This window comes from Callorhinchus milii, unplaced genomic scaffold (genome assembly GCF_018977255.1).
Source record: "Callorhinchus milii isolate IMCB2004 unplaced genomic scaffold, IMCB_Cmil_1.0 Scaffold17, whole genome shotgun sequence".
NCBI lineage: Eukaryota > Metazoa > Chordata > Chondrichthyes > Chimaeriformes > Callorhinchidae > Callorhinchus > Callorhinchus milii.
Window position 1 is genome coordinate 6,956,586 of NW_024704758.1, and position 26,182 is coordinate 6,982,767.

A 26,182-nucleotide genomic window follows, 5' to 3' on the forward strand; every position below is an offset into this window, starting at 1 on the left:
TGGTGATTGCAGAAACAACTGAATTTGCTTCCAGTCTGAATATGTGCACCACTGATCAATAGCTGCTTATATCCAGCAAGTGTTTACTGATGTGCAAGTTTTTCTTCAGCAGAATGCTGAACTCAGCCCAATCAGTGAAAGGTACTGGGCATAATTTAACCTCATCAGCCTTTGTTGGTTAGGTAGTCAGTCCCCGTATTGCAGTGAAAGGTTAGGTTTCCTCCTTTACCAAATTTACTAAATTTACCAAAGCAGACTGGTTTGTATCTGATTTTTCTGCACAATGGTATATTTGTACTCGCTTCAAGTTTGCACAGGATGGATGGAGTATTGTATACTGCAATATGATTGATGGGATTTCAGTGGGGGTGGGAAACACTAATGACTTGTGGCCTCAAATTGCATTTTGAAAGCTGAGATTCTGGACCCCTTCCAAAGCAAATGGTATGTTGATATTGTTCACCTCAAACCCAATCAAATCACTTAAAGTGAGAGCAATTGTTCTGACCTCCTTAACAAAGGCTTAACCCATAAGTTAAATGTATTGGGAACCCTTTAATAGTTTCACTGCAAAACCACTCCTGTTTTAAATGAAGATCAAGTTGTACATTCTGATAACACGTGGAAAGCTAATCTCCCATGTTCTGAAAGACCACATAAAACCAATCTGTTCTGATTGAGTAGTTTGAAATAAATGATTGGATGGATTAATTGTCATCTGAAGACCCTGGTTAGAGCTTGGGAAGATTGACTCTTGCTTGTTTTCAGTGTTGAAATCATATATACATGTTCGCAATGGAGCGTTTTATGGGCAGATTAATGAGTGTGTGTTCATTGTAGACTTATAATTGGAAACTCTTGTTAGTGCGCTTTGCTGAACTTTATCCCACAACATGGGCATTTAGTTGCTACAGATAATGAGTGCAACGAGATCTGAAACCACTGGGTTTTATAAATGTTGTAATAGAAAATCAAGGGACATGATTTCTGCATGAGGCAATATTTATTACCTCTGGCAGGATAACCTTTATACTGATGCAATGAAGGATTGCATGGATGCTTTTTAAATAAAGCGCCAGAATGATAAACAGTATTTAAGATTTCCGAGAGAGAATAGCAATGAGGTTTGAATTTGAAATGTTAGAATCATAGAATATTACAGCACAGAAGGAGGGCCATTCGGCCCATCGTGCCTGTGCCAGCTCTTTGGAAGAGCTACCCAATCAATCCCACTCCCCCGCTCTTTCCCCATATCCTTGCAAATTTTTCCTTTTCAAGTATCTATCCAATTCCCTTTTGAACATTACCTTATATAATTAATGCTGTCTTGTTTGTGCTGCAAACATACAGTTTTGTGTCGTTGTCCTGCACTCGGTCTTGCATATTGTCTTTTTCTTATTCTAATAATAGTGCCTTTCACTAGGGCATAATTTCATAGGCACCAGTTGCCCTCGGGTACCTCACCTAAGCAGCTATTGATGTGTGAACCTCGAGTGTTGGAAGCATGTTCAATTGCGGGGCATTGCAGCTGAGCCTAATTCTGCCCATGCTCACAACTCCTGCAGGGGCTGCTAGATAGCAATCAACTAGCTAGTGAGCAACACACTGCTGTCCAGTTAAAGAGTTAAAGAGATGATAACCACCCAATGTAGGGACCTTGGCACTGTTTCTGATTTCTAATTTTAAAAAATTAAGTTAAATCCTTTACAACTTGGGTAGGAGGAATGACGTGACTATCTAAAATGTCCAATATATAATACAAAATTACATTTGTATAGCACCTTTCAATGACTCGAGGATGCCAGACACAGTTCAAGCACTCCTCTTTGCACGGTAACTTTCAAAAAGAACAGTCATTTATTGGATAAACCTGTACCTTGTGAGAAAGCTCTTGAGTTCAAACATTTAGCTTCTCAATGCAACGTGAGGCAGTAGAGTGAAACGAGCCTGGGTGGAATGGCCAGTGCACTTAGTAGATAAAAGAATGCAAATAGCAAACATTCTTTGTCATTCTTTATTCAAAAATAAATACACAAAGGATTAAATAACAGTCAGAGATGGTGACTGACAAACAGATCAGTGATTTCCATTGCAATGGGTGCTGTGTAATGTGCAGCAAAAGGCAGTCTAGGTGAGCACGTAACAAGGTGTTCCATCAATTGGGGCCGGTGATGGGTGGGGGGGAATTAGTTTTTCTCTCGTTGGTATTTCTTAAGTGAATCACAAAGCCAGAATGCCATGATCAAAGTGGTGAGTGTCCCATCGGAAGTCAGTGATTGGTTGGAAAGTGACATCCAGTTAAAGGAGTGCTCCCAGAAGGTCCAACAATGGCCTTGTCGCATTCCCTTTGCTTAGCTTGGCTCTCAGTAACCGCCTCCTGTTGTTACTCTATGGGAGGACTGTGGGAGCTGAAGAGCAGCAGCTCTGCCATGGCCTGACACTACAGTCACTATGGACTCCTCAAAAGACACCCATGTATACAACATATAATTGTGATGCCTTCTCCTATGATAATGAAAGATGACGTTGCACCAGTTTGAATTGCTTTTGCTTCATCCATGAAAGGACATGGGCCATGAGGGAAGGCATGGGGTGTTGCTATGTAGAACAAGGAAGGCCACAGTTAAATAGTGGGGATGTAGAAATGGAAGAACTTTCTTTTTTATTTGATTTATCTTTGAAGCAAGTGCATCTGTCATGTCTATGTTAAGGGGTGTTTGGGATAGCTGTGGAAGGAACAGGGAAAAATAGCCTTTTCTTGTACTATGTTTGTGTTCACTGCATAGTTCAGATCTACATACAGACCTTTGTTTCCGGAGACAACGGTAGATGTATAATGAACTGTAGCCAATCTTGGCTGGGTTTCTGAGCCCTTGGGTGAAAAACAATATGAACTTCATTAAGCTTGCTCGTTTAATACTGCCTAGAAAAGAAGTGTATTCTAGATGGATGTTTATACGAGGCACGAACAATATCCTTGTCAATCATGGTACAGATTGTCCAAGTTTTACTTGGACAATCTGGCTTCCCATAGATTCCATCCAATAGATGGCTAAACAGATCCTTACAGAACAAAAGGACTGAAAAGACTTCTTCCCATCATACCTCGGTCCAAACCTACTTTGCTGTGGATAATCGCTGGGGTTGTCTTGATACAAATGGAAGCAGGTAAGATGCTGGTAGAAAGATTCATGCTGCCGTGCTGTGGAAGATGACCATGGCCTCACATGCAGCTGAAGTTCATGATGACAATGATGGATCTATGCTGGTAAAAAGTTTAGGAAACTGCAGTCTCACATGAATATTGGCAAAGAATGCGTGTGGAGCGTCTGTCCTAGAAAAGCATTTGCTCTCGCGAGCGGTTTTGAAAATGAAATCACTGAGAGACTTCCTAGCCATTCTTTCAATAATGACAAATTGAGTGGTAACTGGCGAATGTGGCCAACCCATTATTCAGGATACTTTGTCCACTCTTCTTGTTTTCTATTATACCTCCTGTATACCACAACTCTCTAAGGTATTGTGGGCGATTCATTTCCCAGGCAACGGACATTAAATTCTCAGACTAACCACCTGTCTGCGCTCACTACTTAGCTGCAGGTAACATGCATTAACTGAGCAAACACAGGCCATTTACACAATGTGTATCCATGAATACTGTCAGTATTCATTCAGAAACCACTTAATTACCGCGCGGGATTATTACCTGTAAATGTGTAGGGTAAACCCTGGGTAGATGAACCCATCCAGTTTCATGATTAGTTGGGTTCATTTATACAAATGACAAATTGTTTATTTCTGGTTTAGCTTTGTGACATGGCCTGAACCATGTTACGAACTGTGTGATTCATCAAAATAATGTCTTATAATAGGGAAAATTGTACATAAGCTTGTAAATAAAACCTCTTAGTTTTTTTAACCGTTTGGATAACTACTTGCATATAATTATATGCATTGTGTTCCTTTTGATTGGAAATCAATGCTCACAGATATCCAAAACTTTAAAGAGGGACTAATGGGAGGGGTTGGCAACTCCAGGAAGGAAAGGGCATAGGGGGTCGGATGTATTTTTGCTGAAAATAAAATAAGTGAAATAATGTGGTGCTAATGTAAGATTGGAGTCCTGTAGGGTATTAGTTAGAACACTCGCCTTGCAAGCAAGAGGACCTGGATTGATTCCCAGGCATGGCGAAACATTAGGCAAGTTTCCTTACTCCATACACCTCCACCTACCAGTAAGTAGGAATCGGGTTGTTAGTCGATTGGTGGATGGATTTTCTGGGGGTATTAATTCCTTCAATAAATAAATAATTTGGTCACTCAATTTACAACTGATTATGGGACACTGCTGTGCACAATTGGCTGCTGCGTTTCACCCACAAAATATACAGTCAATTTATTTACAGTATATTTTATGAAGCGTTTTGAGATGATTCAAAGATTTGATAAGGCGCTATATCAAATGCAAGGATTATTATTTAAAAGGATACTGTTGAGTGGTGGAGCTTCTGTCCAGTTACTCCATCACCTTCTTGTTGCGTTTTCGGAGCCTATCTGTACCTTTCACAATGCTCCGTGGCTCACTGGCAAAGAGTTTCGCACTGAATGCTTCCTGGGCCTTATCGCTGCAGTCCTCGAGACTGAGACCAGTGTTCTCCATTCGATCCATGTCCTTGCTGGCCTGGTTGAGTTCTTGGCAATTTCCACTCTGGGATTCTTCAACTACAGCATTGTTTTCATCGCACTGAAGCACATCGCTCTGCTCCCCGAGCCTCAGTGAATCTCCTTTCTTCTGCCCCATTGCTTGATATTCCCTCTCTTTACTCTGCTTTGTCACTGTTTCATTTGAGAAGCCTTCAGTAGCTTCTGCTTCTACTTGGTCTTCCAACTCCTCCGCAGAGCATCGGTAGGGCCCTGAGGAATCGGGGGCGATGTCCTGCTGGCATCTGCATTCGGACTTGCCAAAAGTGTGGTACATTTCCTCAGGATAACCTTGGAAAAAGGAAGGGAATCATATAACTAGTTTGCTTTTTTAAAAAAAATCTGCTCGACAATCTATAATAATAATAATAATCCTTGCATTTGATATAGCGCTTTTCACATCTATGTGCATCAGAACAGCAAAATAACATCTCCTTTACGTTACTTTTGAACCCTTGATCATGTAACAGAGATGGATTTAGTAAGTGAAGTGAACTGGGCATTTGCGGGTCTATTGAGAGAAATATTTTGGCTGATATTCCAGCGAGGTGCTGGGGAAGACCAGCCCGAGTTCTTATCTGCTTGTGCAGATGGACATAAAAGATCTCTGTGACATTATTTAAGAGCAGGGAAGTTCTTGTGGTGTCTTGGCCGACAATCCAGCTTAATTGGTCATTCATCTCAAGGGCTGTTTGTGGGACGTCGTTAGCTCAACTAGATATTCGGATTTGCTTACAATAAACGGTCGCTTCACTGACGGTAATTCGGTAATTACAAACTGGGTCGGATAGTGACATCTGGTGGTGAGGTATCGGCATTACATCAGCTCGGTGCAGAAAACTGAGCAAGTTGGAGATTGCTGAACTTATTACTTAACACTGTCCACCAGACCCGAGGCAAAATTGCCAATGGTTTTTGTTTTGTTTACTGTGTTATTGATAACACTGGTGCAGTTAAAATCAGCTCTTTCCTTCTCCCCAAAAAAGAGAAGTAAGAAACCAAACCATTTTTGGCTGCTATCAAAACTTGAATTGATCTCTACCTTCCCAGTCCTCCATGTACGGGTCTTCCTCTGCCTCTGTTTCGGGACTAAAGCTGTCGATGAGCTTCCCTTCTTTCATGACCCTGGTGATTTCCTTTAGCTGTTGCAGAAGCTTTTGTTCCTGCTCTGTGGTAACATTAGTCATCCTGCAAGACAAACCCCAAAACAAGGCTGAATTCCATCAACAGCAACATCATTGCCCAGTCAGTACCACTTACCATGAGATGAACATATTGTTATTGTTATTTTGAGCAAATATTAGTCTATAGGTGCAGCTTATTATAGTGCCTTTCACGTTGTTCATGTCATTCAATTGTGATATCTTTACTTCAACTACCTCGGGGATTTATTGTATTATGAGGCAGACAGCTGCTGTGCCAGCTGAGACGCTACCCAATGTTATGCTGTATAAATACAAGTTATATTAACATGTTAGAACTCAGTCCCTTTTGTGTTGTGTGGGGTGGGTGATATATCATTACAATTGTGTTTTTTTAATGTATTCACTGTGAATAGGAAAAGGGAGTGAGAATGATTCCTGCAGAGAATAAATCCAATGGACTGGTGCTCTTTCAGTTTGCTTCAGTAGCGAGTTTGATTTTTATCTTAAGATTATACAGAATTGCCCCATGTGGTACAAAGACTGTAAACGAGATGGACATTCTATCCGCTGGTTGAACAAGGCAAGCTGTTGTACACAGATCCAGTTCTGTATTGTGGCACCAGGCAGCGAGTCAGACTGCCCAATGCTTATACCTTTTTTCAGGATCAAATGAAAGGTCGGTCTATGGGGAAACGAATGTTGCTCTGAAAATTTCAGAAGCTAAAAATGCTTTCTTTGTCAGCATCGCACTGAAAGCAAGCAAAACAAAGAACATGCCCAGGGCCATAAGGTAGAGGGATGAGAGGAATGTTTGATGCCAGCTGTTCACACTAATAACCTACAGAACAACCTGTGCTAATTACTTTGCATTTACATTAAAATGGGTAGACTTGTACAAAAGGCCAATTGAGGGATAGCCATTACTAGGGTGAACCCCTACCATACTATGTATAATTGTACCCTTCTCATGTATTATGTCTGTCTGTGCCTCTTATACTGACTATCCTGTAGCACTGTAGTCTGTAATACAGATTTGTTAGTATTGGTAACCATCATTATTGACCAAGGGGTTCAGGTGGTGGCACTGCTTAGTTCAAATGAGATTGAAGCTGAAGCACTTTGAGATGTCTCGAAGATGTGATAAGGCACTATATTGAATGCAAGAATTATTATTATATTAGAAGTAAAAATAGAGCGCTCCTACTCTGCGTGGGACAGAACTTGTTGAGGGGGGGAAAGTTGAGAGAGAACTAGGCGTATTGGTTGATTTGCGGCTCCCTATGTTTAAACAAGACATACCGCAAGAATAGAACAAAGAAAACGCAATGCTGGACGACATTGCCAAATCAGTTAAAGTGTCAATCTTACAATCTTGCTCATGCTGTACAGTGCTTTGATGAGGGCTAGAGTACTACATACTGGCGTAAGCTGTCAAGGCCCTAGAGACAGAACAGAGCCTGTCAATCAATCTAATTCCCCCCCAATTTTATAAGGAATCACCAGATAACCTAGGGCATCAGTTTCAGAGACATCTCAATAGAAAACCTTTATAGGGACATATAAGCAGGACAAGAAAGCACAGGTTCAAGTTTGTGAACGACAGGTTTCGAATATACACTGGGAAGGATTATATCAAGTAAAAAAAAATACTGTTAATGCAACAGCAACCTTCATCATGGCTATTGTGTTAGGACTTGCACATCTGATTTAATGTGCCTGAACCAAAATCTTCTGATACAGTAATGCAATAGCAGACCACTAGAGGACCTTATATGCACTACCGCAGCACAGAGAATTGGTTGAAATACTCTATATCCCCAAACCATTATGCACCACTGGAGGGCACTGTTAATGGGTCTTGCATTTTCAGGTTTTATTTTATGACCTTTTTTTAGCATTTATCTTTTTCAATGAAGATCTCGGTCTTGAGTTTCACATATTCCAGGGAATTCATAAATGATTTCCTTCCCCGAGCTTAAATGTACCAGTACTATTGTTCCACCTCCTAGCCAGCAAAGGGATATAATAAATAATAAATATTATACAATACATACGTATCTTCACTCACAAGGCGAATGCCAAATTCGATCACAATTTACTTATACAGGGTGACCAAAAAGTTGTGATAACTACATTGTAATGGTATCTTAACTTTTTGGTCACCCTGTACATGAGTTATTTGCTTGATGCGATAGTTATCATGCTCCCCATGGTAATATGCTCTATTTAAGTTACAATGATACCGCACACTTAATTGGATCTGACAACATTTTAGTACAGTTCTAATCAGAAGACGTAACAGAGCTTTGAAACTTTAACCATCCCAAGCATGACTTAATATTCTTGAGTTAATGTGGATTTTAAATTTCACACACAAATATCCCAAGATGGGTAACTCCCACAAAACGTTGGCTGAGCAAAACTCTAGTCAGTAAGTTTTTAGCCTTTATCGGTTTGGGATTCTGAACTGACCAACGGGAATATCCAATATTCGCAAGCCAGGAGTTCCAATATGACAGTAACCCTCCTGTTTGATCAGGTGTTTCAACCTGCATGTATGAGTAATAAACACACTTCAAACCCATTCAGAAATATTATCCGCTGTGAGCTCCCTTTGTATCCAAAGCAAGACACAGATCATTTTCACCCACAAAATATGCAGTTATTTTACTTCACAGAATATACGGTAAAGTGACATGACTTTACAGTATATTCTGTGAAGTGTTTTGAGACGTCTCAATGACGTGATAAGGCGTTTTATCAAATGCAAGTATTATTTATTATACAGATTCAGAAACATTATCCACCATAACCTCTTAGTTTCCAAAGCGAGATACAAATCATTTTAAGTCATGGCTTTGCATTCAAGTGTTAAGGGAGTGGACCCTGATACATACTTCAAGATGCCATTTAATCCCATAGCAATTACTGTCTTTTAGCAATAGCACAAGGTCTTTACTGATGAATGAGCTGCAGAATAACTATAGCACTAGGATCCCAGATTACTCCGCTCCACAGAGCACATGCTTTGATGTGGGCTATTCAGCATTGGTCAGTAAATTTCATGAATTTGTCCCGGTGCACGCTTGTGCTGTAAATCATTCTAGTGCATTTGTTTTAGGACTACAATTTAATTTTACATGTTTAATAATGTAAAAATCTATGAGTTATAAGCATGTGGGGACAAATTCCCCACATTTACCGAACGGAGCAGATTAGCACTTAAATCCCACAGCAGTGAGTGTGCTACAAGGAGCACACACAGGGCAGAAAAACACCATGTTTTTAAAATGATTTGCAATGCTCGTAAAAGACCATTTTAAGCAGGATGATGGATTCTTACTCATCTGACCCGCTTCCCATTTTGGATACGATTTTCTCCACGGCCATTTCGGTTTCTTTCAGCCTTTCTTGAAGTTGAGCCAGCTCGTAATCGGCTGCAAAACACATTGTGTGGAGATGTCACGTCCAGCAGATCTGGTTAAATGTTACGCTTAAAGCTTTGCCTCTGCTTGTAATGGTAAGGCACCACTTGCTTACAAGGCTGAAACCCCCAGACACACAGCGAATGGGATTCTTGGGGCCAAACTGTGGTATTCTTAAACTCATTCTATCAAAGGATGAAAAACGTGTAGAAATATCACAATTTGACTCTCCCCTCCCCCTTGCCTATTCTGTTTATTTTAACTTGTAAGGATCTAGGGTTGGAATTAATAAAAAGTGCGCTCCTGAGCTCTACTGCATGTTCTTTACTGCATCTCAGCAGTTAACAGTCCACCGCTTGGCTTGAGCAGAGGTTGGCTGGTTGCACTGAATTTGAATGGAATTCAAAAAAAAATTAAGTCTTAATAGACATGAGAAATTAAACTAGAAATGTTTTATGTGGCTTGCCCTGTCAGGAAGATAGAATGTTATCTGATACGTACTAATTTTCCGCTTCTTGTTTCCAGGCCTTGTACTGGCACATTTCTTCTTCATTTGAGGACTTGAACCTTTGGCCGATATCTGGAAGACAAAATGTATACATTATAGTATAAACGTATCAAAGGAGGAAGAATTTAATTCTTCATTTTGGATAAAGAGAAACCTCTCTCTTGCCAGCATAACCTTGCTTCAGCAGAACCTTTGACATTGTTAATGAGAGCCACCCAACATGTGTTTTACTGTTTTTTGGGGGAGAGCAGAGTTCTCTCTCCTGCCGATTTATATTCTCCCCTCTTTATCCTAAGGAACTACAAAGGGCTTCATAAAAAGGAACTAGATATGTTCCTGGAAATTCCAAAGATTCAGGCATAATGAACAGTGAAACAGATATGGTTGAAGGTGAGTCTTTAGAGGTGAATGGGTCTCTAGATGGCCCAATTGTCTAGTGGGTGAAACTGCTATTAAGTTATAACTATAATACAATATGCAATACACACACCAAAATGCACATGTTTGAATGTTGCTCTTAAATACTTGCCAGACATTTGATGTACGTATAACTTAGTCTAAATGTTAATTATAAAAATTGTTTAAACTCTTCTCACCACTTAGAAACGGGTGATGTGATACATTTGAGCAATGATTAAACAACTGGGGGCTCTTCCGTCTTAGGAGAAGACAACTCTGAAGGATACCTCATTGAGGTATATAACATTGTAAATGAGATTGGGAAAAAGTAAACTGATGTCAATAGTTTATAATGCATCAAGACAGTAAAACAAGAGGACATGAATTTAGAATTGTAAAGGGCAATTTCAGGACAGAGACTGGGAAGTTTTTCATTATGCAGAATGTAATGAATGACTGAAACAGGTTGTCAGGAAAGGTAGTAGAGGCCAGGACACTGCACTAGCTTAAAAAGCAGCCTGATGCAGTGATGGGGGTGATGAAAGGGTGGGTGTTCTGGAGGGATGAGATGGGCCGGACGACCTTCTTTATCGTGACTGATCTTGTGATGTGAAGAGTCATAAAATGGTAAGAGAGATTCTGTAGGTACGAGGCATCATTGAACATGTGTTGTTATAATACCAGTTTTTTTTTTGGCAGTATATAACTACATAAACTCCACAATAGGCACTAATATAATCTCCATTATTTCATCATTGTATACTTTACTGTAGTGGCTTTATGTAGCATTAGAACATGCATGCTGGTTATACTTAGTAATAAAAACGAGTTCCATGTCATGGTGTGACCTACTTTTAGTTGTATTGCACTATACGAGTCACCATGGAATATAACATTAATGATAACCTTTCCTGAGGTAAGAGACTAATTGAATACAGTTGGAAAATGCAGAAAATCATTATTGGAAATGTTTCAAATAGTGTTACAAATTAATATTTGACCTTGGAGTTGATGCTTTAGGATACTTTCCCCTCCCCCCCAAATTCAGTACAGTGTGTTTAATTATCAAACTTACACAACATGCTGGATGTCATTCTTTTATTGCTGCTGTTAAAAATGGGAATCTGATCGACAGACAATAATTACTACAGGTTTGCAGGAACGCCCAGCCTGCAGTACAGCATTAGTCTATCATTGCAGAGAAGCTTGGCCGAGTTAAATCACAAGTTAATAAAAGCCATACTGATGCATATTTGAATGTTATGTACCGTTTCCTTTCAAGGTGTTAAATCAAAGGCTGACTAAATAGATTGGGCATGTTATTACACTGAACGTACTTCATTTGCATCAATCCTCCTTCCCTGGTATTGGATCTTATTTTTACCTTTGCTCAAAGGTATCTGATGCACAAAATTCAATCATCACATTGCTTCTCTCAGACAGATTACACAATGCTGGAAAAGCTTTTGCATGCCTGTTGTGGGTTATTCTATCTCCCAGATATAGAAATTAAACTTCAATTATACAGCTCCGGCATCTGTCAGATCTCCAAATTAACTATTGCATTGAAATCTCCAGTCAATGTCCCCGTTTGCGGAACTATCAACTGAATGCAATGATGTGAGCAATCAAAGCTGGGTAGAAACTGCTTATTATGATTGCTGACTTGTAATCGAATCATTGACATCCAATCCATTTCTTTTCGTTTAGTGCAACACGATACGTATTGCTTCACTAAATTCCAGAAATGCCTTTTTGGACCAGTGAGTAGAGTACATCACGCAGTTCACTTGAAATGGACATCTGCTTACAAGGATGGCTTGAATTGTTACCATGTAAAACAATGTGAAGTTTTAATGGCCACTTTGTATTCTGGAAAGATGAGATCAAGTGGGTCACAAAGTGTTCTTCAAGACCAATCTTGATTTATTTTCTTTAAAAAGGCTTTGTTCTTAAGGCGCTTATGATCTCATATTCCCTATACTAGAAAGATTGCAGGGAGACTGAGAAAAACATACCTGAATTGGATGGCTTGGTAAATGTTAGGATCATATTGCATACTCATGGGTGTTAAGGGTATGAACTGTTAGTATGACTGACCAGGGAGGAAACAATTTCTATCTGGATACTGGCCATAGGTGTAGTCCCGAAAACTTTTTAACTCAAGATTTTTTTTGTATTCTCCCTTTGTAGACAATGGTTCAAGATGACAGGAAGGCCCGTGAGAGTAGTTAGTACATATGTAATGCTTGTTGCAACATGAAAGAGGTGAGAAATCTGCTCATAATTAAATCGTTAAATTCTTTTATTTCCAAGGGAATTGGTACCTTTACTATCACTCACCAAGGCAAGGACAGTGCCTAGAATGACCTCAATCCTATATAATGGCTGGCTGTAAACTTGGTACTGGCAGCTGATGCAGAAATAGTGGAAGATGGCTATCATTCCAGATGACTGCTCCAGCCCACCCAGAGATATCCGAGACAACCATCCATCTAGTGCCTTTTGCACCAAACGCATCATCAATCAAGGAGATACTGGATTGGACTACAGTACAATAAGACGTCATTGACAAATTGAAGGCTTTGAAACCTCTGTAAATGCCCCTATCAAGGTTGCGACCTTACTTGATGGGCCATCCATGTCGTTGGAAGCAGTGAGGCAATGTATCAACTCAGATCATCTGTTTATGAACGGCAGGTTTCATGAACACTTGTCCTCTAAAACTGCAATCTCCAAAGGATTTCTACACAGATATATCTTTCAAAGACTATGAACCAGTGAAAAGATGATGAAGAATGCAAAGATTCTGCCCAGTGCATCACACTTGCAAAAAAACTGAGGATAAGGCTACAAAACAATGAACGGATTTTAAGTGAAGAGAAAGTGATACCTCAGTGCCTTTTGAGATTTGCTAGTTGTCAGCTAATCAATGTCAAAGCTCAGCACTGAGGGAAATAATGGTAGATCTCATTTAAACATTTACAACAATGGAATGCAAATGTTAATTTCTTTAGAAAGAGTACAGTGCTTAGTACTTGTTGATAAGAGAGGCTCGCAACTTCAGCTTTTCAATTCCATTTTAAACTTCACCTTTTGAAAGCTCATAATTTCTTCTACTTCTAGGGGTGAGCTCTAAAGAACATTTTGTAATGTGGACGTATTCAAGCTGGAATTGGGTCAATTAAATGTTAAACTAATGTTCCAGTTAAAATGAGAACCAGAACCATTGTAGAAGTGGTTCTCAAATCCAGTTCTCCAATGCATGGCACAGTACTGAGGTAGGATTCCTTGCTGGATCTTAACTCATTGATGGCTATGTGTTGTCTTTTTAAAATAATAATAATAATAATCCTTGCATTTGATATAGCGCTTTTCACGTCGGGAGGACGTCCCAAAGCGCTTCACAGAACACACTGTAAAGTGAATTGACTGTATATTTGTGGGCGAACGCAGCAGCCAATTGCGCACAGCAATGTCCCACAAACAGTCGTGGATTGAAAATGACCAATTTATTATTGTTTTTTGGAGGGATTATTATTAGGCTCTGTGTGGAGTAAGGAAACTTGCCCAAGGTTTCGCCCTCTGCCTGGAATTGAACTCAGGTCTCTCGCTTGCAAAGCGAGTGCTCTAACCACTGAGCTACAGGACTCCATGTAAAATTAAAATTAAAAGTAAATAACTGTTGCCAAGTTACTGCCAGATGTTCTGTGGGTTATATCACATACATAAATGACTTTATATCACATACATAAAGGACTCCACGTAAAATTAAAAGTAAAGTAACTGTTGCCAAGTTACTGCCAGATGTTCTGCGGGTTATATCACATACATAAATGACTTGTACAATAATTGACTGGCTTATGTATGCAAAATGTTAGTTAATTTCTCTGAAGGTACAAGCATCCTTAATGTACAATTTATATAATAATAATCCTTGCATTTGATGTAGCGCCTTATCACGTCATCAAGACATCTCAAAGCTCTCAAAGGGTTCTTTAACGTCTGCTTGAAAAGCGAGATGGGACCTCGGTTTAACGTCTCATCTGAAGGAAGGCACCTCCAACAATGCAAAACATCTCCAGCACTGCATTGGATTGTCAGTTTAGATGACATGTTTCCAAGTTCCAACGTGGGGCTTGAACCTACAAACTTCTGGCTCAGAGGCAAAAGTGCTGCCATTGAGCCAGACTGAAGCACCTCGCATTCCCTTACAATGAACTCCCTGCCAGTAAATCCAATCTCATTGCCTCTTTTTCAGCAATTCACAATTTGGAATAATTTACTGCAGTGCACTGATGTCTTTCTGAAATGCATAATACATTGTAATATATTTTTCATTACAAAGAACCAACAAAGAAATTGCTACTTTAAGCGATTGGTGCATGATCGACCTTCCACTCCCCCCAACCACCTCCCCATCTTTGATTTACCAGTTCAAATCAAAGCTGCAGGAGGAATGAAAGGTGACTGGTACTGTTTGAACTCTAAAGACTTAAAACTAGGGAATTTGTCAACCTCTGTTCCCCACCAGTTCTGTATCTGCCCTAAGCCTGCTCACTGTTGCACCTTTTGAATCACTGGAGGATAGGTACGCTACCTTTTATAGTCTTATACAAAATGGTCTCAATATTAGAGCTAGTCTTGAAGACGTGATAAAGTGCTATATCAAATGCAAGGATTAATCTTATTATGTTAATATGAATGTAATGAATCAAAGTTTACAGTACAGAAGGCCATGCATCCAACATATCTAGCTAGCTAGACTAGCTCCACTGCTGGAGCGTGGAGTCCTGTAGCTCAGTGGTTAGAGCACTCGCTTTGCAAGTGAGAGACCTGAGTTCAATTCCAGGCAGAGGGCGAAACCTTGGGCAAGTTTCCTTACTCCACACAGAGCCTAATAATAATCCCTCCAAAACCAAAACAATAATAAATTAGTCATTTTCAATCGACGACTGTTTGTGGGACATTGCTGTGCGCAATTGGCTGCCGCGTTCGCCTACAAATATACAATCAATTCACTTTACAGTATATTCTGTGAAGCGCTTTGGGACGTCCTTCTGACGTGAAATGCGCTATATCAAATGCAAGGATTATTATTATTATTATTATCTACTCTAATTCCATTCCCCTGCTCTTTCTCTGTTGGAAGAGATGCAGCCAAATACAATTTTGTGTTTTAAAGGTATTATAGAGAAATTCGCTTTTTGGCAAACTTTGTGTTTTTGCCACTCTTGATAACTTTTTTTCTATCATCAACGAATGCACTTAAAATACTAGTTATAAAAATGTTTAGCCTTTCTCCATGTCACCTCTTTTTGGCCGTGAGGATAGATGGAAAATGTACTTCCAGATGATGCCTCTATAGTAAAATATGTGCATTTGATATAGCGTCATATCGATGTCTTAAATGCCTCCCAATAATTACTGTTAAATGTAATGGCTATAGTTCGAGAGCGGCCCTTGAAGATATTGCAATATCAGAAACTTGCTGCCTGGCAAATCGAAAGGCTGAATTTACTTCCTAACACTCTGTACTTTGAACGTGGGTGATTGACTTGCTGCCATTCTATGACATCAAAACAAAAATCCAAATCGAAACACATACTGAATTGCAATTTCCACAGTACCTTAAAGAGGATATATAGGATGTAAACAAATATTCCAAATCCGTAAATGGGGATGATCTGGCCCATGATGTTTTTATTGCCTCCTCCAACACCTTTGGCTTTGACCATTGCTTCCGCATTGTGGAAATGAGAATTGGCCGACTTGCTTGATTTGCTGTCAAAACCTGTTGGGCGCTGCATCGTGGGAGGAAATCGACTGGGGTTAGCTGCAAAACATAGAAGATGAGAATCATTTAAACTTTTGCTACCCACGAATGTAGTACATTTTTAATTTTCATCAAAGTGCAATTTGAGATGGTCAATATATTTGCAATATTCTGCCAGCCTGCCTTCAGTTGAATTTTGATATCCCCTTCCTGTCTGAGTAATAAATTGCTTGATGGTGTAATGGAAAGATGGCAGTGTTGGTATTCTGGAAGGATGAGCTCAAATGGGTGAAATATAGTGCCCCCAGCCCAAATTACCTGAGATCAGGCAAGTACAGAGGAGGGATCGAAGTTGGGACCATCCTGATCTGTACCACCAATATGGTGCATTTACCCAGAGTCATCAGGGGCAGTCAAACTGCTGCTCACTTTATAATAGTCCTTGCATTTGGTATAACACCTAATCACATCGGAAGGATCTCTCAAAGCGCTTCACAGGATTTACTGTGAAATGGACTGTATATTTGTAGGTGAATGCAGTAGCCCAATTGCGCACAGCAATGTCCCGCACACAGCCATGTCCCACAAACAGCCAAGAAACTAATGACCATTTTATTTGGGAGATTGTTGGCCAGAACATCTGGGAGAAACTCCCTTCTCTTTTTGAATAGTGCCATGGGATCTTTAACATCCACCTGAACAGGTAGATGGAATCGCAGTGTAACGTCTCATCGGAAGTCTAACGTTTCATCTCTGACAATGCAACACACCCCCAGCACTGCATAGGAGTGTCAGCTTAGACTATGTGAGTTCAACAACAACAATAACAAGATTACATTTGTATAGTGCCTTTCATGTCGGGAGGACGTCCCAAGGCACTGGACAGAGTACAACATTTCAGACCCAAGCTGGGATCAAGGGGGAGGGAGGGGAGAGAAAAGGGGGTGGCCGATGGCATGGTCGAAGAGGAGGGTCTTGAGGTGAGACTTGAAGGAGGCTAAGGAAGGGGCGAGGCGGATGGAATTCCAGAGGTTGAGGGCAGAGTGGCTGAAGGCTCTCCCGCCAACGATGGGGCGAGTGGGTGGGGGACGTGGAGCAGGCTGAAGCCGGCTGAGCGGAGGGAACGGGTGGGTTGGTAGGGGGTTAGAAGGTCGCAGAGATAGGGTGGGGCAAGACCATGGAGGGCTTTGTATGTGAGTACCAGAATCTTTAACTGGATCCTCTGAAGGATCTTCAAACCCGGATGTGCAAAAAATAACCGTTATGTACAAACTGTAAAAAGAGCAAAATGTCTACCACAAGTAGAAATTTAAAACTTCATCTTTTCCCAATTTGTTGTCATCGGGATCAAAGGACTCTCATCTTAATTTTTGTTGAGCCTCCGCTGATACTGTCTTCGGTTGCTAGGTTACCATTTGTATAAATAACTATTGCAAATGTTAATCTACTGTCTACTCTTTCATTACCAGATGTGAAAGTATTATAATATGTCACTCAGTATTCATAGAATTAATCTGCATAAGCACCCGAGAGAGCAGTATTTTAAATAATGTAAATTGCATCTGATAAGTTTTCTGGCATTTTGCTTATCAGCTGTGAATAGGTTAATCATTCTGTACAATTGGCTACATCTCTGCCAACTCTGCCCATCACTTGGGTATTACCCTTCTTATGGCTGTTAAAATAGGCAATAATTCTACAGTGCAATTCAATCTATTATGCATAAATAAGTAATTGCAAACTATTGGTTAGCTGCAAGCCAACTGAGGAACTTAACACTGCTTTCAAAATCGAAAGTCAACAAAACTCTTTTAAAAATGCCATATTTCAAAGGTTTGATGTGTTTCAATACTATTTCCAATTTCAAGCCAATTTTATACATTTTGATTGATGCAAACCAAGATCTCTCTACACACTAATTGTTTGAAGATTTATTCAGAATCGCATTACTGCACTTAAACCTCAATTTAACACCTTCAGTTCTACAGTGCTTACTGCACCATCTTCAAAATTACTGCAGTCATTTCCCTTTATCTCGCTTACCTAAAATACATTTTAAATCAAGGCTTCTAGATCGTCTAAATTCTGTGCTCTGCGCTTATTTTTTCTTAGCATTATTATTGGAGAGAAAAACATAATGGGCAAAGCTTCAAAAGGCTTATGATGCACCTAGAGGCGAAGATGTTCGCCTGACTTCACTGGTGGTACTCATTCCTCTGGATTAGAACATTGCGGGTTCAGGTCCACATTGGGGACTTTATGAGCATATTGATCTAGGCTGAAACCAATGCAGTTTGGGGACAGCACAACATTGTTAGAGATGCCATCCTTTGGATCAGTTCTTCCAAACCCAGGGCCTTCTGCCATATTTGGCTATTTTGGGTTTTCAGATATGGCCACTTTCACACTAATGAATCAACTTGTGGGATTTCAATTTGTGGGATTGAAATGGATCTTCTGTCACTTTATGATGTCAAAACATCTCAAAGCTGGAATATATGTGGCCAGTGGTTACCGGGTTGGACAGCACTGCTTTGGATCAGATGTGAAACCAATGTCTTATCTGTCTATACAAGTGGATGTTAAAGAACCCATGGCACTATCCAAAAAGAAAAGGGAGTTATCCTGATGTTATAGTCAATAATCCTCCAGTTAAATTAGTCATTTAGTTGGCTGTTTGTGGGATACTGCTGTTCACAAATTGGCTGCTGTGTTTTTCCTACTAATATAGTCACTACACTAAAACTTGAAATTCATTCTGTTATGTGTAAATAAGTAATTGGAAACCTAACGGATAGCTATAAGCCAACTGAGGACTTGACAGGAAACTAATTGCCTTGAAGCACTTAGATATTTCAATCGTATCAAATGCTGTAGCAAGGATTATTATTGAAGGATTCAGGGAGCCATGTTTCACATCTCAATCTCTTGATAGATATTGTTCACTGATAGCAATAGTGCTTTTAGTGAAAGTGAAATCTAACCTTGTGGCATTAAATAATTTTTAAGTGAAGTGGTCATTATCCCTCTGGGGAGCATGTGCACTCCATTCCACATCTGTATTTTGGTATTCTCAAATCTAGTAGTTTGGATACCCTTAAGCAAGATGGGTTCCATATGCATTTGACATCTGGACAAATAAACAATTTACAAAGTCAAGGCAAACAAAGGTTGCACATAGGTGATGTTCTATTGGATGTTTTTGAAATGCTCAGTAAATAAGATATTAAGGATTCACTATATTATCTTAGTGACATCTACTGGCATACCAATAATGTGTTCTACTTTTGTATTAGCTGATTGCTGAGTTTAAAAATAGTTGATCTTGTCTGATCTCCAACTGGAATATTGGCTCTCACTCCAATGGATACTGTTTTATACACGTTGCTAGAACAAATCAGGAGTCTACTGTTGCCTGTTCAAATAAATTAGTACATCAGAACACAGGACACTAATATGAAATGATTATTAGCATGATTATTAAATGTTGGGTGTAACTATTCATCCCTTACTGAAGTTTACCCCTTAATTGTTTTTAGTGGCTACTGCAATAAATTCCTACTTTTCCCAGATGAAGGAAAATGAGGACACCCGTGGAGTGAGCCACCGATTGTATTGTGGGGATTGTTGGCCAGGACACCGGGAGAGACTCCCTTCTCTTTTCGAATAGTGTCATGGGATTTTTAATGTCCATCTGAACAGGCAGATGGGACCTCCATTTAACGTCTCATCCGAACGACAGCACCTCCAACAATGCAATACAACTCCAGCACTGAATTGGAGCGTCATCTTGGACATTGAGGTTCCAAGTCCTGACATGGGACATGAACCCACGAAGTTCTGTCTCCAAGACAAGAGTACTACTACTGAGCCAAGCTGACACATTAACTTAATAATGGCAAGAATTGTCAAATGTGACAATGCGGAGATGGGATGTTGGAAAGAAAGAATACTCACTCAATATTTCTACCTTTTATTCAGAGAACATACAGCAAATGAAAATGTATCCATTTTAGTGTTCCTATGAAGACTTTTTTGCTGGTTCAAACATCAGGCAGAGTATATTTTCATTTGGCTCATAATCTGATGAAAGATGTCCTGTAGTGGCATCTCTATACTATATTTAATAGTTTGACTTACAAACTTCAAACTGGATTCATTTTCTGACTGGTTAATTTTATGACTCTGTAAGTGGCAACAGAAACCCTGAATTGCCATCCATAAATTCTTACTTTAAAGTCGGCCAAATTGGAAAACCATTTGTGGATGTTGCATTTTGGAAAATGTATACTCACATACACGTTTTCAAAGCGTGACCCTCGGCACTTAAATGCTCAGTCACATAAATGGAAAGGTTCAAAAATGAGAGAATGTATTTGAAATTTTCTTACTCGCAAATCTTTCTTAAAAAGGTATTTTTTTTCTCCTCTTGCTGTGCACCGTTGCACTGTTATGTAGTCAAGCAAAGCAACTGATCTGCACCAAGAGCACCCGCAAACCACAATGAAACATATAGTCAACTTCTTTAAAAACATTCACCAGAAAGGACCGCAGTTTGAGCACATTATCTCTGACATTGCAGCACTCCCTCAGCTCTGTACTGAGCGTCAGCCTAGATGTCGAGCTTGACCTAATCCTGGGGAGTGTTGCATTGTTTCAGATGCAGTCTTTTCAACGAGACGTTCAACTGATTTAAGTCAAACTATGGCTATTCAATAGTTCTTTTGTGTGTTTTCCTGCTTTAAACTTGATTTTATTTTCCCTGAATTACTTGGCTGAGTAATTCAGGCTGAGTACAAGCCTGACTGAGCTTTTCCTTGTCCAGTTGGGACCCACTCCACCAGTGGCTGACAACATAAATCCAAAAACTTGCCCACACACTTTAGTGCGGTAAAAAATATTTAATTTGGCTAGTGATCTGACATTTTGTGTTGACAATCCCACATTAATGTTTTGAATTCAAAGAGCGACCCCTCCCACCTGACCACCACTGTGCGATCGATCTGTCAACGAATACAATAACTTCTCCCATTCTCGAGTTCCACAAGCTAATTAAACTCTTGGCTTCCACTTTGTGCTCAAGCAGCTCTGCTCACCAGTCTTCTACACTGTCCAAGCAGGAACCCGTCAAACCAATCAGTGGAGTCAAAGAAACCCGAACCACCACAGAAAGCGATGCTTTGGGTTGGACTCATCTCAAAAATCAAACGAAAAATTGTAATTGTGTTGCAGTTTTCATTTTGTGGCAGAAGCACTGCTGCAGCCTTCAAAGGTTAAAGGGAGACAGCTGCAGTCGGAGGATGTTTGACGTTTTTGATGGTTTTTAAATTACTTTATTCAACCTACCAAATGAAATACTCCATCGTAGATATTACCCATTTATCAAAATCGGACTGCACACAAAAATCCCTGTACGATTTCATTTAGATACAGGTTTATATTTAACATAGAGTAAAGCCATACTGTACAATAGTTTGATAAATCAGATTTGTAGCAGCAGTACTCACAACATTCTCCTACAATAGAGCTCTGCACCTCCTAATCTCTCAATGTGCCAATGAGTTAATCTGACCTACAGAGCCCAAACTGTAAGTTCCAAAATTGCTTTTTTCTTGTAATTTTTTTTAAGATCACGGTTTGTTGGCTTATGCATCCTGGCTAAATCAAGGTTTTATTTTGGTACGACAAAACTATTTTCCATTGCCTGTAGACGGGGGGAAAATTCCTACCCTCTGTCTGGCTTTTGGTTCTGTTTAGGCTCGACTGCACTCGACTGTAGATAAATTTGATTTAAATTCTTGTGCTCCTATTTTAGGAAGGGAAGCTGTACTTTGTGCCATGGAATGGACTGTGTCTGGGAGGAATGAGTAGGCTGAATGACCTTCTCCTGTTCCTAAATTCCTCTGTGGAGCTATAGATGATAATAACTTGCTGACTTATGTGCAACCAGAGATACAGTATAAATTCATTGGCCAACAGACGCTTTTCAATCTGACCAGACTATGGTTAGATAAATGTTTTATCAAAACTGGAGGGTTCCAAGAACAACATGGAGTGTTATGATAGCATAGTAATGCAAATGGTATAGTCAGTTATTCTGAGGGGCACACTGATAAAATAAAATGCCTGGTTCTGCTCCCAACCCTTTTTAAAGCCCTGAGTATCATTGAATGCAATGTTATGTACGATCACGAATAGGCTGTGTGTACAGATCATTTAAATCAATACCCTGATGGCCTCAACTAGATTTTTTTTGTTGTAAACATCAATTTTGATTTTATTTCAACATAGAAGAAAACTTATGGAAATTTCAACATAGTATTAACATTAGTACATGGCCTAGCTGATTTCAAGAGTACATTTTAAACCATTTTATTAAATCAATGGTGTTCTCAAAATATGTGGTTGTAAATGTGTCAAATTCAATTATTATGCAAAATGTAACAATAGAACTCTCGGTGAGAAGCTTGTAATGTAATTTAAAATTTCAGATGATGGAAGGTCATCGATCTGAAATGTTTACTCATTTTCATCTCTCCATAGATGCTGCCTATCCTGCTGAGTGATCCCAGTGACTTCTGTTTTTATTTCAGATTTCTAGCATCTGCAGTATTTTGCCTTCTGTTATCGACAGAAACTGCTTGGATAAGGATTACAAAACAACTTGGTGTAGTTTGACTAAATCAAAAGCTGAATAAACATTAACTTGTCGTCCTTTGGTAAGCAGTAATTTTCTTTTCAAAAAATATTTTGGGCTGCTTTTGCTATCATTACAGTTGCATATGAGCATATACAATATACATATAGGTTTCTAAATTAAAGAGATCCCGTGAAACAAACCGGTGTGCGTTTATTTTATATACAGCATATACTACAGAAGATCTACTCAGTTACTGGGATTAAGTGACTTGGGTGTCAATTTGCAGGTTACTTCCCATGTGAATGTAGCACACTAAGTACCAGATCAATCACTGGCTTGTCAGATGGTTTTGTCTCCTCTCCCTCCTCCTTGAAGGTGCCGAATTCCTGACATGCCCAAGTGACCTTCACATGAGTTGGTAGGCTTTTGCTTCTATTGTGGAGCATAATCCTTCCCACAATACTCAACTTGTCCAAATGAGTCGTTTGCTTTCCAGCTGGGATCAATTGATAACATGACTTTCCCCTGCCCCCTCAAGGGAATGAAATGTAAATTGTAATACTGTAATGCAATTTAATATAGTACCTATAACGTTGAAACATCTAAGTGTTTGAGAGCATCTTTCTGCAAAGAATCGTGACTATATTTGTAGGCAAAGTGGTTGATTTTAGACAGGGAATTGATCCTTAGACCCTCCTGGCTCGATTCGCACAACTTGACTCACCAAATGAGCTATGGGGAGCTCTCCATTGCTAAAGTTCACTGATTTTCTTTCAGTCCAGCCCAACATCATGTATTTACTACCACGGCTGGATTACTTAATTTCCAAATGAACTACTTTTAGGAAGTTATTAAGAGAGTTACTTACAAAACAGTCAAAATGAAGTTGGACTTAGCAAATGAGTCTCATGTCTCCTCGCTAGGGACGCTACCAGCTCAGGATTTGTTTTTGACATAAAGTGGTTCAACCTGGGAACTGCTTTCTAATGCCATTCTACAACATTTATACAATTTCAGTAATCATACAGGCAAAATAATTAACTTATACAAATGGAATTTAAGATGAACTTTACATTTTACTAACTACCAAATTTGTTGAGAAATTAAATTTCATCGCTGGCTTTTTAAAATTAAATAAGTCTGAGGAGTGAGTCAGGCTTTTTTTTACAATTTTGTAGAAATTGGGCCAATAGAAAAGTGTGGCTGTAATTTTTCTGCGGAATCCGCTATAAATTGGGTCACTTCAATCCACAACTGTGTGAGACACTGCTATGCGCAATTGGTGGCCATGTTTCACCCACAAAATATACAGTTAATTCGCTTTACAGTGTATTCTATGAAGCACTTTCTGACGCCTTGAAGACACAAGGATTACAACCACTTGCACTCATTAGCACCCTCCATGCACGGTAGAGTCTCAGAGCGCTAAACAGTGACGGAGCCTGACCGCGAGCCGGCAAAGGGTGGGGGGGGGAAGTGGCTGTAAGCATTGTCGAAAAGGAAGGTTTTCAGGCGGGACTTGAAAAAGGCGAAAGAGGGAGGCAAGGCAGAGGGATTGAGGGAGAGTATTCCAGAGTTTCTGGGCGTAGTGACTCAAAGCGCGACCTACAATGGTGGGGTGGAGAGTACGAGGGACGAGTAGGAGGCCAGTGCCAGTCGAGCGGAGGGCGCCGAGCGGTGGATTGGGGAGTGAGGAGGTCGGACAGGTAGGAGGGAGCTGCTGGAGAGTTTCTGGCCCCACTAATCCTGGTTGTTTGTCTGACGTCACTGTTGGCAGGGCTGCGAGGAGGCGAGGAGCGGACCTGGGAAGAACAACACCCCCCACCACAACTGTGGACGGGCACGCATGCCTGTTTCTGGAAATGGGCTTCACTCCACTCAGAGACCTTGCTGTTGTGATTCTGGGTCTCTCTATGTGTCTCTCTGTATGTGTGTGTCTCTCTCTATGTGTTTTGAGTGTGACTCTGTGTTTGTGTCTCTCTCTATGTGTATGTCTTTGTGTGTCTGTCTCACTCTACTGTGTATGCATGTGTTTGTAAGGGTGTCTCCGTGTGTGTCTCCTTTATATGTGTGTGTGTTTATGAGTCTCCTCTGTCTGTCTGTGTGCGGTGTTGGGCCCTGAGATACAGGAGGTGTTGAATCCTGCACTCAGGACATTGTTTTTTGGCGGATCTCCTGGCCCTTTGGGCCCGGGCTGGTGTTCCCCCCCCACCCTCCCCAAATGGGTCATCCAGTTTTTGTTAAAAGAATAAATTAATAAATATGTTTTGCAACAATCTAATATGTGTTATTTCCTCATGTTTAGTTTTTAAATCAATAAAGTGAAAAAATGTAGGTTGGCAGTAAAATGTACCTGAATAGCATCATTCACTCCCCCGCAATTTTCTGCCAAATTTCCTTGCAATTTTGGGCAAATATTTCCGTACTTTTCTATTGGCCCAGTCCATTATTACCCTAGCATTCCCAACTCCTTATCCCATAAATGATGCGGATTCGACCCAATGGGTTTATACAATCCTGAAAATGCAAGAACTGGAAAGAGGAATGAAGGGGAACGAATAAGGTTACAAACAAAAACAAAACAAGACTGTGTAAATAAACTTTATTGGGGAAACAACTTTTGATGAATTTGATCGGGAACAAATGAACAAATGCTTTAAAGAAGCAGGTATTTCAATAGGGCCAACTGAGAGCAACCTAAATGCATGAGTAAGAAGAAGGGTAATGAACGAAAGGAATGTTTAAAAGGGGGACGAAAGTGAAAGGCGGAAGAATTAAAGTGAAGGCTTTAGATCTGCCCCACAAAAATATACAGTCAATTTACTTTACAGTGTATTCTGTGAAGCGCTTCGAGACGTCTGGAAGATGTGATGAGGCACTATACCAAATGCAAAGATTATTATTGTCATTATACCAAATGCGAAGATTATCATTATACCAAATGCAAAGATTATTATTATACCAAATGCAAAGATTATTATTATACCAAATGCAAAGATTATCATTATACCAAATGCAAGGATTGTTATTATACCAAATGCAAGGATTATTATTATTTAGAAGTGAAAATTACGAGGTTTGAGCAGGAAGATATACCTGAAGATGGTCTTTTTTTAAAAAAAATAATAAAAAAATAAATGGTTTTTTTGGGAGAAAGCAAGAAGCCGCACCTCCCTTCGTTCACAATCCCTTCCCGTTCCTTACCCTCCTTCGGCTCGGCCTTCTTCCCTCGGGCCAGGAAGAGTTTAGGAAAGACGACGGAACAACAGAGGACGACACAGGAGACCAGGGCCACCTTTTGGAAAGCGGAGACGTTCATGGCCTCGGTGGCCGGAGAAGCGACAGTGCGGTCTGTGTCTGTCTGTCTGTGTCTTCCAGTGAAACCATCCGCTAAAGCCCGGTGTGTGTGTGTGTGTGTGTGAGGGGATGGGGGGGGGAAGCAGGCAACGAGGATACCAGAAACCGAGGGAGAACCATGAAGTCAAGGCCCCGGGAACGGCCTTAGCAACCGGGACGGAAGGCGGGACGACCAGACCGGAAACCAGCCCTGAACTACGTCGGTAGCCCCAAAGTTCCGGAAGCGCCCAC

At 40.1% G+C, this 26,182-nt stretch overlaps 1 protein-coding gene across 3 annotated transcripts; it reads right to left on the minus strand.

Moving 5' to 3' along the window:
• Nucleotides 1-2,000: 2,000 nt before the first annotated feature.
• On the minus strand, nucleotides 2,001-26,132 carry LOC103174915 (protein RIC-3). Of its 3 annotated transcripts, none has more exons than XR_487406.2 (8): nucleotides 25,799-26,132; nucleotides 15,809-16,014; nucleotides 9,773-9,851; nucleotides 9,190-9,283; nucleotides 5,744-5,889; nucleotides 4,491-4,992; nucleotides 3,122-3,265; nucleotides 2,001-2,872 (listed from the first exon to the last, which is right to left on the minus strand). XR_487406.2 is itself a non-coding variant. In XM_007887538.2 (7 exons), the coding sequence occupies exons 1-6, from the start codon at nucleotides 25,911-25,913 to the stop codon at nucleotides 4,517-4,519; spliced, it is 1,116 nt and encodes a 371-aa protein (XP_007885729.1). In that variant the 5' UTR covers nucleotides 25,914-26,132; the 3' UTR covers nucleotides 2,001-3,265; nucleotides 4,491-4,516. The 3 variants fall into 3 exon arrangements, 1 of the variants encoding a protein (XP_007885729.1); XR_487405.2 differs by having other exon boundaries at nucleotides 3,106-3,265; XM_007887538.2 differs by having other exon boundaries at nucleotides 2,001-3,265.
• Nucleotides 26,133-26,182: the final 50 nt, after the last annotated feature.

Excerpts from the sequence above, each read along its gene's own strand:
- LOC103174915 (XM_007887538.2), bottom strand. The coding sequence starts at position 25,913 with ATGAACGTCTCCGCTTTCCAAAAGGTGGCCCTGGTCTCCTGTGTCGTC. Across the intron at positions 9,852-15,808 it reads TCCTATATATCCTCTTTAAG|ATATCGGCCAAAGGTTCAAG; the intron begins GTACTGTGGAAA and ends TTTGTCTTCCAG. Across the intron at positions 5,890-9,189 it reads ATGGGAAGCGGGTCAGATGA|GATGACTAATGTTACCACAG; the intron begins GTAAGAATCCAT and ends TTTGTCTTGCAG.